The sequence below is a fragment of the Ochotona princeps genome, chromosome 15, assembly GCF_030435755.1.
Source record: "Ochotona princeps isolate mOchPri1 chromosome 15, mOchPri1.hap1, whole genome shotgun sequence".
Classification (NCBI taxonomy): domain Eukaryota; kingdom Metazoa; phylum Chordata; class Mammalia; order Lagomorpha; family Ochotonidae; genus Ochotona; species Ochotona princeps.
The window spans coordinates 38,849,660-38,862,947 of NC_080846.1; the positions used below are offsets into that span (position 1 = coordinate 38,849,660).

Here is a 13,288-nt window from a genome sequence, read left to right on the forward strand (position 1 = left end):
TCCGTGGAAACAGCCCTCTGTGTTGCTAAGCTGTGATGTCAAGAAGGTTAGGGCAGTAAATGCATTTGCAACTTACCATTTCAAGTGAAATAGTTTCAACTGAAAATAGGCCTAATGGGATGTAACTCCATCATAAGTCAAGGAGAATTTGCAAATTTAAACACAATTGTATTTTCTTTAAATATTTATTTTTATTTATTTGAAACATATTTACAGCGAGAGGGAGAAAGAGAGGGAGAGGTTTTTCACCCCCTGGCTCACTTCCCAAACAGCTACAATGACTGTGGCAAGACCAGCCTGAAGCAAGAAGCCAAGACATTTTCTGGGTCTCCCGCAAGGGTTCAGGGGCCCAAGCACTTGAGCCATCCATTGCAGCTTTCACAGGCACATCACATGGACCTGATGTACAAGTGGGGCATCTGGAACTAGACTCAGTACCCATATGGGATGCTGGCACCATAGGTACAAGCTCACATCATTACTCCTATATAACTCTATTCTTACATTGGATCTGTGAGTTAAGAATGATGATCCTGGGGACAACATTGTGGTGCAGCAGTTTAAGCCACAACTTGAGATGCCAGTGCCCCATACTGAGTATCACTTTGAACCTCTGTAGCTCCATATCCTTTCCATTCCCTGCTAACGTGCCTTGCAAGGCAGTGGGAGACAACTCAAATACTTAGGTCCCTGGCACCCATATGGAACACCAAGATGGAGTTCTTGTCTCCTGGCTTCAAACTGGCACAGACTTCGCTGTTGTGGACATTCGAGAAGCGAGCCAGTGAACTCATCACTCTCCATGCTCTTGTCATTATAATTTTCACACGAATAAATCAACCTTTAAAAAAAGTAATTGTAGAGGACTTGCCAAGATGGCAGCATAGGGAGCAGACACATTTGGGATGACGGTGAATCATTAGACAAATGAAACACAAGGAGCAGATTACAGAAAAAGCTAGGATTCAGGCAGCTGGCAGGGGGTCCCTGGAGACCCCCCTGGACACAAGGAAGTAGCAGGGATGGCGGAGAGGTGCTGCAATGAACAGAAGACCTACCAGCAGCTGGTGAGCAGCCATCCAGATCACAGACAGCCAGGGATCCAGTGGCGGCCATGGCTCAGTTATTGTGGCAGCCAGGTGGGAGCTTGGATTTGTGCAGGGATCTTGGGAAGTGAATGCAGACTGAGACCTGCCAATCCTGCTGAATAGTTTGGCCCAACAAGTGGAAAAAGAGTCTTGGACTCTAGGGGGTGGAACAGTGGCAGAAAGGAACTCACAGTAGGGATCGGGGACTGTCCTGTGTGCTGGGGTAGACTGCAGAGTTGAGGGAATGGCCCAGAGTGTGCTCATTTCTGGCTAATTGCACTGAGCTAATCCCACGAGGGGGGCAGTGTTAGCTTTGGGTCCTGCAGGGTCTCTGTGGTCCACAGAACTGAAAGCCAGCAGTCCCCAATTCCCCAGCAGTGTGGTGGGGCAGAGTGTATGGATGTCAAGGGACAGCCTGGAGTGGGCTCATCTCTGGCTATTTGCACTGAATTGGACCCAGGGGGAAAGCAGCATCAGCCTCACATCCTGCAGGGTCTGTGTGGTCCCCAGATCTGATGGCTGACAGCCCCAGATCTGTGTCGGTGTCCCACAGGGCACATCCTGCACAGAGGAGCAAGGGCTCAGAGGAGCAGGAGTAAACTGCATTCACTAAATCTGTAGTGCTCAGATGCCATTTTCATGGGACAAAGCACTGTTAGACTGAAGGGAGGACAGCTGAGCTGCGCAACAGCTAAGCTGGGAACAAAATCACTTCCAGCTTAGAGCACTGTACAAGCTCCTCAGAAAAAAAAAAAAAAAAAAAAAAAAGAAACAGTTCTGTTGTGGCACTCTACAGGTTCCTCCCAAAATAGCTCCAGGTGGCCCTCAGACTTAATGGCCAGCGGGAGTCAGCAAAATCAGCTCCATCGACAAACCAATTATTTGGTAGCTGGCATCTTCCTCATCTGAAACAATGAATGGACATAAAAATCAACTTGTAGACCTGTAGGTAATACATCCTAGAAACCTGTGCTAAGGAGAATGATCTGCCAACCAGAATTACAATCACAAAAGGTAAAAGCAGAGACAGAGGCACTATGAATGTTACTAAAGACTCTCCTCAAAGGAGCAAAAGCCTCCACCAACCTCAGAATTAACTGAAGAAGACATTAAGAAGATGGGGGACACAGAATTCAGAAAACTCCTTATAAAGCTTTTTATCAATAATGAGAAGCACATAATACAGGAGGAATTTAAGGAATATGCCACACTGGAAATGAATCAAATGAAAGCTGACATTTCACAAGTTAAGAATACAGTGGAGGAAATTAAAAGTACAGTAGAGAGTCTCTAAAAATAGAATGAATGAAGTACAAGAAAGAATCTCAGGATTGGAAGATATTTCTGGGCATGCTTATCAATAAAGTACAAAATGCACTCAGAAATACCTAGGTAATCCTTTAATTACAGGAAGTATCAATTTGGTTTTTTTAGCATTCTCAATTTGTTTACCAGCTATCTATGTTTAAGTGTGCAAATGATAGCCAGAGGAATTCGACTGCCTTAAAAATCCATGATTTACTGGGCCCGGCGGCGTGACCTAGCGGCTAAAGTCCTCGCCTTGAAAGCCCCGGGATCCCATATGGGCGCCAGTTCTAATCCCGGCAGCTCCACTTCCCATCCAGCTCCCTGCTTGTGGCCTGGGAAAGCAGTTGAGGACGGCCCAAAGCTTTGGGACCCTGCACCCGCGTGGGAGACCTGGAAGAGGTTCCTGGTTCCCTGCTTTGGATCGGCGCGCACCGGCCCGTTGCGGCTCACTTGGGGAGTGAATCATCAGACAGAAGATCTTCCTCTCTGTCTCTCCTCTGTGTATATCTGGCTGTAATAAAATGAATAAATCTTTAAAAAAAAATCCATGATTTACTAACTTTTAAATCTCTTTCAAGAGACTAAACCTTTTTTATAAATCACTAGCAGGTTAAATTTTAATTGCAAAAGTCTAACTGGCAGTTTTATCAAGCCTTCTGATAACTGGGCTTATTGGTGAAAATAATACACAGTGACAATTAGGAAATATATTTGGCAAGCACATCATACTGAAAGAACACAGCTGGTGATGTAGATGGCATTGCTGTGGCTCCAGTTTACCAAATTAGTACGGATTATGTAATGGGTCTCAATTCGTCAACCAGGACTCTATTTTTACAGGTTGCATGCATAACTGTCTAAATCTTTTTTATATTTCATGAGACAACATCACATTCAGATTGCATAATGTTCGGGATGAACTGATACTTAGCAAATAACTTCAATAATTCTACAATGAATTTATCGATGGATCATATGCACTTATAGGACTACAGAAAGGGCAGATTTTACATTAAGGTACAGTATGCTTTAAATTTAATCTTTGTCTAAAAATAAATATAAATTTGGGTGTCAATGACTTGCACTCAAATTTAAAACTGCAGGGTGAACAAGATCATAAAAAATTACAGAAAAAAGAGAATTAAAGACTCAATTCCTAGAACATGACATATATAAAGACTGGTTTGCATGAGCCAGGGATGCTAGGCCACAGCATCTAAGCCAAAGGCCAAATCAGGTGAGAGGCTATGCCAAGTTGGATCAGAAAAACCACTGGCATGCGTGCGATCTATGGCTAGGAACAGGCCTGGGTGGGGAGCTAAGAGGACACCCTGGATGGTCTGGGGTTCTCACTGGTGAGTGCAGAGGCCAGAGTGGAGACTGCATTCTGGTCTGGATATGGCTGCAGTGTCCCTCAGCACAAGTGTGGACTAGGACTGGGAGCACTGATCTGGGCTAGATTCCAGCAAAAGCTGGTTCACATGAGGACCAGGTTAGGTGTAGGACGGTCAAGGCTAAGTCTCTACCCCTACTGGGCCATGTGTGAGCTGTGTCTATGGGTGGACCAAGTTTGGCTGGGCTGAAACATCCAACAGTAAGAACTGGAATGTGTTGCAGGTCAGTCCGGAAAGGCCACTGTTTCTGTCAGGACAGGATGTGGACTAAGTAGGGCTGGCCCATGGACCCACCAGTATGCATTGGGAGAGGTTCTGATGGAAGAGCTTGGGAAACTCCTCTGTCAGGTCACAGTCCCTGTAGGTGAGCGCGAGAACCACGATAGGGAACAGCCCAGACCAGGTCAGGAAAACATACCTACTGGCATACATTTGGAATAGGTCAGGGGCGGATCAGGCTGAACCTGTTCACATCACCCACTGGCGAATCCGAGCACCAGAACACAGTGTGGGTTGGGTCAGGTTAGGCTGCAACACATACCAGTACACATTACAGCTGTGATTGGGTGCCTGCTGGGCTGGGCTAGGTTGTAACCCTCACCAGTGTCAGCTGGAATTGGAGGTGCACCAGACCGGGCCAGGCAACAGCACCCACTGGCAAATGCTGAGGCAAGGGGACCATGCCAGACTGGGCCACAGCACCTAACCAGCACACATGAGAACTAGGGAGGGAGGGGGCAAAGCTGGCAGGGGAAATGTGGGCTCCTCTGCTGGACAGCCACTCTGACTGGAGAGTGAATCAGGCTGTGGGCAGATCAGACCAGGCAAGGCTACAGCACCTATGGGCCTCATGCAAGCTAGATCAGGAGAAAGCCAGGCTGGGTTGACTATTCCTACTGGCGCAAGCATAAATCAGAGTGGGTGAGGGTTGATTGGGCTTTGCAGCAGAATCTGCTGGCAGATGCTAGCATTGGGGCTAAATCTGTCAAGTTAAACCACAGAACCACCCGGAGAGTGCATAATCCAGGAGTGGGAGTGGCCTAATATGGAAAAAAGTGGGCACCTCCCTCTTGGGTTTCCATTCCCACTGGATAGCATGAAAACCAGGACTGGGGCAGGGATGGCTAGACAGAACGGCACCTGCATATGAGTGGTCTGGATAATAGCACAGGTTGGGTTGAACTAGGCTTCAATGCCCATTGACATGTATGAGAGCCGAATGGGATGTGGGATAGACTGAGCAAGTATGCGGTACAAACTGGCAAGCATGGAAACCAGGGTAAAGGGTGGGCCTGGTGGGGGTTATTGCGGGTCACTCTGACTAGGCTGCAGCTCCCACTGGTTTGTGTGAGGACCGAATGAGTGCTGGGTAGAATCACACTGGACTGCAACACCCACTGGCTCAAGTGGAACACAGGGCTAGAAACAGAACTGACCCAGCAATTGCAACCACCAGCTGATTGGGTGACAAACTGTGCCGGACCCTGTACTGGCAAGCACACATAAGAATCAGGTCTGGGATCACCCCAAAGTTTCTGTGAAGATTCCTCCAACCGAACTGTTGGACTCAGAGCCCCACCATGAAGAGAAGTGCAGGCTTCATGGTCTGACTGTGGAGTGCAAGTATCAAAGCTGAGCCTACTCAGAGGCTCAGACCGAGCCGTGGACAGCATATCCAGGTGCACATGGAGGATATGGCAGACCATAGGAACCAGCAGAGCACATCTAGTATCACAACAGAGGATTGAGAACAGAACAAATCATTTAACAAATCATTTACCCAAGCCATGTGTTGGCAGTGAAAATCTGGGCAAATGGAGACGCTAGGGTGAACTATGTCAGTCAGTGGATTCTGGAGAAATTTCATGGCACTTGGAATGGCAATTCAGAACTGTTGAACTATCAAAAACACTTGAGCAGGACCTATGGAGCATGCCCCACATCAGGGACCTGGGGAAGGTGGGAGGCTGGATGGTGCTTCTCCCTTTTTCTCTCCCCTGACCCCAGATACAGAAAAAAAATAATAACGTGGAAACAATGCTCTTACCCACTTTCCTATAGCCCCTGAGCCCTTGTGCCCTAGTCAACTGTGTAAAGATTTTCAGAATAAAAAAAAAAAAAACACAGGAACACCCAGGGGCTGGTGCCGTGGTATAGCAGCCTAAGCATCTTTGGCACTAGCATCCTACATGAACAGACTACTAACTGGATAGAACATATTGGAACAATGTTTCTCATAAAATCATTCCACAACCAAATCAGTGGTAACAAGTTATTCACTTAAATATGTGCAATAATTTTATCACAGTAAGTTACCTCTCAGTAGTGATTAATTCATCCCTCTTTCATCTATGCATACATTTATTTTTATGGGGAATCTGTATTCCACGCACTGAGCAATAATGAGGCAAGGAAGCTATTTATGGTCCCATTCTTTTGAGGTTTACAATGTAATGAGAAACACTGGTCAAGGTATTACATTTATGATATGTATACTAAAGGCCAGCGTTTTCCAGAAGTGCCTAAACAAGGTGATCTGATTTTTATATAATAATCTTTCTGAAAAGTGCCTGAAGCTAAGTTTTCAAATCACAAAGGACTAACGTCATGTAAGCTCATTTCTAAAAGCCATGCTATCAGAGAGATTTGGCGGACACACAGAGGACAGCGTGTTTACAAAATCAAGGGAACACTGACTGCACCTACATCTAAAGCATAGTTCCTGTCATTCATTTTAGCAGTATGGTCAGGGCCAGCACCATCTAGTAGTAGGTTAAGTCTCCACCTGTGGTGCCAGCATCCTTTGTGGGTACTGGTTTGTATCCCACTAGCTCCACTTCCAATCCAGATCCCTGCTAACGCCCTGGGGAAGCAGCAGAAGACAGTCCAAATTCTTGGGACCCTGCACCCATGTGGGAGATCTGGAAGAAGGCCCAGGTTCCTGGCTTTGGATCGATCCAGCTACAACCATGATGGCCAGTTGGGAAATGCACCAGCAGATGGAAGATTTCTCTAGGTGTGTCTCTCTTCTCTTTGTAAATCTGCTTTCAAATTAATTAGTTATTTTAGTTATTTAATTATTTTAATATTAAATATTAAAATGTTTAAATTATGTAATTATTTTTAGTTAAAATGTATGTTGTCTTTCACACACTAGTCTCAGTATCATTTACTTGGATTGAATTGTCTCCGTTTTCATAGCAATGGCATTTCACCACAGTTAGCATCCATCATATCACATCATATGCCCTTCTCTGGCAGAAGCAGTGGACTGCCCTTGTCCCCCCCATCTGAGACAGGTGTCCGACTGTTCACTGAGCGCACAGTGAAGGCATGACCACAGAGCTCAGCTGTAGCTGTTGAGAATTTCCTTCTACTTACTGAAGACAGAAGTCATCTCATTTTTCTATTAAATAAAAACCATTTTAGAAACATGGAGAAAATTTAACTTGCTCCTGTTCCCTTCCTTTTGTTAGTTACTTATTCATTCTGAGCTTCATTTGTATTTCCTGATACAATCACCCAATGAAAATAGAGATTGAACCACAACATTCACCTTGTCATACTTATTTAAAATGTGATTCTATACATAGCATTCCAAAACCAGATGTTGATGTGATGTGTTCATATTGATTAACAATGCATATATACTCACTGCTACTTGGTGGTAAAAACAACCCATTGATGTTTCGAGGTTTGCTGTGATAAAAGATACAGCTGATCTTCACGCAACCAAGAGGCTGAGTTTCCCAGAAGCATGAAATGCTACAGTTTTGCTAGACAAAGCAGGTGAGGAGAACATAATGATTACATGGCATGCTCACAATAAATACAATGTATGCAATATGTACAATAAAACACAATGTGACAAAAATAACTGCAATTAGTTTCCATTCATGTGTGTTTCATGGTATTCAGTTTTCTGTTATATTATTTAAAAGATGTAGCAGATACTTCTAAATTATGTACCTTCACTTTTATTGGGTTTTAAAAAATATTTATTTATCTTACCTGAAAAATCAGAGTTACAGACAGGGAGAGACAAAGAGAGATCTGTCATCAACTGGTTCACCACGTAAATGGTTGTGACAGCCAGAGTGTCTGAAGCCAAGATCCAGGAGTTTTCTCCTGGTGGCCCACGTGGGTGGCAAGGGCCATTCTCTACTGCCTTTTCAGACCTTCAGCAGGGAGCTGGATCAGAAATGGAGTAGCCAGGAGTCAAACGGGCACCCATATGGAATGCCAGTGCTGCAGGAGGAGGATCAACCTACTATACCACTGCTCCAGTCCATGATTTTTTAAAATAATTTAAGCAAAAATAAAAATGAATAACATACAAAATTAAATAATCGAATAATCATTTCTTTCCTGTGGTGTGGTAGAAATATAATTCAATACTATTGAATGGGGATGCTTTTAGATAATGATGCTGGGTAGTTCTACCTGCATTTCCATGTGTCTAAATCTGCAAAGTGGATCTAAACATTTTTTCTCTCTCCATAATGAGCACACAGTATCGCTGCCAAGAGCCTTTTCACAGTGTCGGAATCGGCACTGGGAACCCTAAAAGAAAGGAGTAAACAGTGTAGAAAACCCAATGTATTGCATTAGTGTTCTACAACAAAGTGGCAACGAAAGAAAATATAAGTAAATAGAATTACAATCATGAAAATATACCCTACTGGTACAAGACTCTAAGTCAACATCTTAGCAATTGTTCTGGCTTAGTGAGATAGCACAAAGTCATTTAATTATTAAATGGTATTACATACCATGAGTCACTGATAAAATGATATGTCCTTTATCATGATAAAATGACAGTACAATCTAATCTGTTTTTGAAGAAGGAATACAAAAAATTTTTAAAGTTATCAGCTGTATTATAACTGTGAAAATGATCTCTAGTTATCAATCATTTTTTAAAGATAATTTGGTTTTCGTCTAAAGAAATACTCTTTATGCTTATATTAAGGAAAGTAAATGTGAAACATTAAGAAATTAGTATACTAAATTACATATACTACATAAGTCTTATGCCCTTAGCCTATAATGCCTGTACGAAAACACATGGACACCTTTAAATACTAACAATAGAGAGGTGGATTACTTCAACAGGCTGCTAAACCTTTTCGTTCATTCCACGTTCTTTTACAAATAAATACCCACGTGAAAAAACTGCAGGCTACCTTCTTATGGGCAGAGAAACATAAACATACACTAAAACATTGTTAGATTCTTCCCTCTTGCAACACACTTTCCATGTTCCTTCATCTCCTGCTACCTCCTTCCATCTTCACTCTGTCTTTTAACAATGGATCCAAGCAGTCCTGGCAAGGGTCTTTGGAGTCAAGTCATTAATACTTGAATCGTGACTACATTACATGTCCATTGTAACAATGTAAATAATCAGCTTGCCCCCCCCCCTTTGCCACATTTTCCTTATTTATGTAACAAGAATAAAATACATATTGAAATCCAGTATTTAACTATTGGACCTACTATATGTCCATATAAACAAGGTTAATAATTAGCTCATCTTCTCTGTGCCTCATTTTCACAAAAAGGGAATAAAACAGCAAACTTCTCAAAGAATGTTATAAAATTACATGAGATAAAATAGCATGATTATTTTTATTTTTATGTGTTTATATAATTATTTACTGAGAAGTTAACTACCAAAAGTCACTACCCTAACTGCTTGGCAACACAAGAGTGAAACTGACAAAACTTTGTTACCCTAGAATACAAATTATTTTTCATCCTTGAGTTAAAACTAAAGATAGCAATGAAAGAGGTAGATTTAATCCCTTTGGTCAAAGAAATTGAGTCCATTCAAGATTCCCAGCAGAGAACAAACACATTGACCAAGATACATAGTCTCTTTGATTGGGTTCATCCTGCCATGACCATGGGGCTCTGAATATCTAGTTTCTGTATTTAATTGGTTTACTGAAATACACTAATCCTAGTCCTTGGATTAAACATTTTTTTCCATTTAACTTTATCAAATTTAACTCATCTTTGGATGATTTGATTTTATGTTTTGCTTTTTTTCTTCTTCCTTGATGTTTACATATTTTGTCATTTAGATCTTTGATGGGAAAATTCAGTAATCACATAAATGACTATAAAATACAGAAACAAGTAGATGCCACTGTTTACTATTGAGTTAAATTGAGCCATCTGAATTTGTGTGACTGGAATCACATTCTCAGAGAAGTTCAGTGTATCAAAAACACATGAGAAGCCTTTATCTCAGAGTTTAACAAGGTAAAATGTCGTGTGGGAAAATAATAAACGTTGATTCAACAAATTACTATTTTATCTTCTTTCATTCTACTAAACACTTAAGCATGTGAACTGTAAATTATACAATATTTACCTTTATGCATGTGGAATTAAAAAAGTAATAGCAGTCATTCCCAACTTCTGCCATTTTCAACTCTCTTGTTGAAATGATTTCTCAACTCTCCTGCTAATCCAATTTTTGTTTAATATAAGAAATGCAGGAATGCAAATACAAGAACTATCAGTGAGTAAAGGGAAAAGGATTTCTTTTCCAGTCTTTCAGGCTATCCGTAGTTTTCCGTTAACACTGACCTCTTGCTGACAGTATATTATAAAACAGACAATCTTAAATAAGTGAAATTAGAAGATACCTTCTCTAGCTTTGCAGAAATGTTCAAAGTGGTTGCTAGTAAGCACACAAACTCAAACTTCCAGAATTTTCCTCATTGTTACCTAATCCATTGTTTGCTCATCATAAATGACCTCACGTGTAACCGTAGGTTAGTTTACTTTAGTGAATACTGCATTTTCCTGCCTAATTAATACATTAACAAACGACTTAGTAAAAAATAAAATGAACAATTTTATCCCTCAGTGTTCTGATTGAATATGGGAGACACTAGTTCCTACTACTTCTGCAATTGGAAAAATAATATATATTTCACATTACTTTCTAAGTCTTCTTGATACCAGATACAGTTATGAAACAAAACTAAGTATTTTTTTAAACTAAGTATTTTTAAAGTTAGTAAATAAGCTAAACATAATCTAAGAACATGAATACAATAAATCCAATAGAAGATTGTCTCTAGTCACTGACTGGAACAAAAGTCTATTCAGGTTGAGGTGTGTTAATAGGTCTTGGCACAAACTGGCCCAGGTATTTATCTTGTAGCTGCATTCCACTGCTTGCCAACCTTAGTGACAGGAAGGTTAGCCCACTCCCACAACAGAAAGGATTCCGAATTCTTGAGGATTTTGAGAACTTGTTGGAGACAGCATGAAACATTCAGATTTCCAGAATGAAACATTCAATTATAGGGGTCTTGGCACCTTTGCTAAAAAGAATTAGAATCTATCAGATACTAATAAAAATGTTCATCATTGGTTACTTAGAAGATAGCATGGGGATGGTAGATTGCACGTCAGAAAATATTTGAAATGGCAGTGTCCTTTTAATTAGAAATTTTAAAAATGACTATGAATCTGGATCTCCACTTAAGTAAGACAGGCTAAGTTGGCATAAATACTTTGAAAGCAATGCTTCAGGATAAAAATCTGGTATGAAACAGAAACAAACTCAGAAAATGCTTACCTAGAGCTATGCATAAGAGGAGAAAAGAACTAGATGGTAGTACTACAAGCAAATGAAGCAGAGAATACAGATTTACCTAATTTTTTCAAAACACTAACAAGGACTTAGAGGACTTATCACTCTAGAATGACAAAGCACCCATCTTAGGTGCAAAGTTGAATGAAATGTCTCCAAGAAATATCTTTGTTTTCTGCTCTACAGACAAATCCCCTCTCCACCTGGGAGCCTGCAGCTCCACTGGGACTTCGGTCAATGACAACAACCAAACACCATTATTGCACGTTTACATGTACGATCATGATCAAACCCATAGTGAGAATCTATATTCTATATACAGGAAACAGTGAAAAAAATTTTTACCTTTTGGAGACAAGATGTGAACAATTATATTCCATTAGTAAAAACAAATCAAATCCATGGGAGGTTTTGTTGCTGTTTCAAAAATCTATATATTGCGGTAGTCTCTAAAATTACTGAAACTCTGCTTTCTTGCTTTTAGCCTTCTAGTCTTGGTCTCCCTTTCATTTCTTCCCAACATGCGAGCCTTTTTACAGAAAGCCATCACTCTCCTCCCGAAGAGGATTCACTCTCTTTAATGCAGAATGATGGATGATAAATGTGTCTTCACAACTTGGGGATAGGCCTGAAAATGTTGTCTATTTTTTTGTGTCATCCAAAGCAGAACTGCATTGAGGGTCTTTCTCTGACGCATGCTACAAAGGAACCATCAGAGACTCAAGGTTTCCCTGGCAGTTTCTGTCCTGTGATACAACTTTTCAACACACTGGATGGTAGCAACTTCAGAATTGTAACAGTCAGGAAAAATATCACGGGTCCTGTTTCCCTTCTAGTTTGTATCCTGTGACACCACTTGAAATACATGGGTTGGGAGCATCTTCGGAATGATGACAACTAGGCCAAGTTTTGCTGGCCCTCCTCAGAGTGGCAGCCCAGCCGTTCACAGCCAGGAAGTGATCTTGTGGTTCTTCCCTGTGATGCAGGAGGTTTTGTTCCTCCAGGGACCTATGGCTCGAGGAGCCTGGAGGCTACTCTTCAGAGAGCAGATGAAGAACGATCCTTCTCTGAAATGACTCAGGGCGCTGGGCTTAGAAAATTCTAAATTCTGTGGCAGTTTGCAAAGTGACCCTTGTGGTGTTAACTGTTTTTCTGACTTAAAAAGAGAAGCTTTCTCGTTCGTTCGTTTGTTCTTCTATTTTTTCCGTTTAATTCCTCCAAAGAATAGTCCCAGGGGCTTGACTGTAAAGTACTAACACATTTCAAGTCCCCAAATCCCACAGCCAGTGTCAGGGTTCTTTGCTTTGTTCCTTTTCTTGTAAATTGGAAGAGGGGAATTTGTATTTACCTGTAAGAAAATGAAAGACAACGAAAAAAGTAAACACTTCGAAATGGCAAATCTTTACCTCCCTCCCAACCTCTCTGAATCTAGCAAACAATGAACTTTTTTAGAGGGAGATTTTATTACTTGGAACTCCTTCATCCCTTCATAAACTACAAGTGGAATACAGCGGTGTGACATCTTTAAGGCATAAATGCTGGAAAGCTTGATACATGAAGGCAGTTACATAAACGAGAACTAGGCCTTGTCCGTGTACATGGAAGATGACCAAATAAAACCTAGAAGCCCCTATGACTCTTGGCAGGGAACTATTTAGCTGAAATGAGACAATGGCTACCACTGTAACGTATCCAGTATTTTAAAATATTGTAAAACCTGCAGGCAGTGACTCATTCACCAGCTATTCGTTTGGGCAGCAAGCTAAACAAAGCCGTTTTAAGCCCTGCTGGTCCTCGACTACTACAACTACTCAAACCATTTGACATCGTTTGCAGTTCGCTTTTAATGATGGTAGTAAATAAGTCTCATATGAAAACTT

At 41.4% G+C, this 13,288-nt stretch overlaps 1 protein-coding gene across 6 annotated transcripts in view; it reads right to left on the reverse strand.

The window, feature by feature from the left end:
* C15H12orf50 (chromosome 15 C12orf50 homolog) overlaps positions 1 to 13,288 on the reverse strand; it is a 28,842-nt gene that overhangs the window by 15,327 nt on the left and 227 nt on the right. Inside the window, exons 1-3 of one of the 6 annotated variants that reach the window (XM_012926355.2) lie at positions 11,754 to 12,196; positions 8,234 to 8,353; positions 7,446 to 7,566 (exon numbers count right to left, since the gene is read on the reverse strand). In XM_012926355.2, coding sequence (XP_012781809.2) covers positions 7,446 to 7,566; positions 8,234 to 8,245 — 133 coding nt within the window. In that variant the 5' untranslated portion in view covers positions 8,246 to 8,353; positions 11,754 to 12,196. Of the gene's footprint in view, positions 1 to 7,445; positions 7,567 to 8,233; positions 8,354 to 8,956; positions 9,092 to 10,172; positions 10,418 to 10,449; positions 10,546 to 11,753; positions 12,197 to 13,288 lie in introns of those variants that run through there. The other 5 variants (XM_004583075.4, XM_058673777.1, XM_058673776.1 and 2 more) reach the window with 5 other exon arrangements.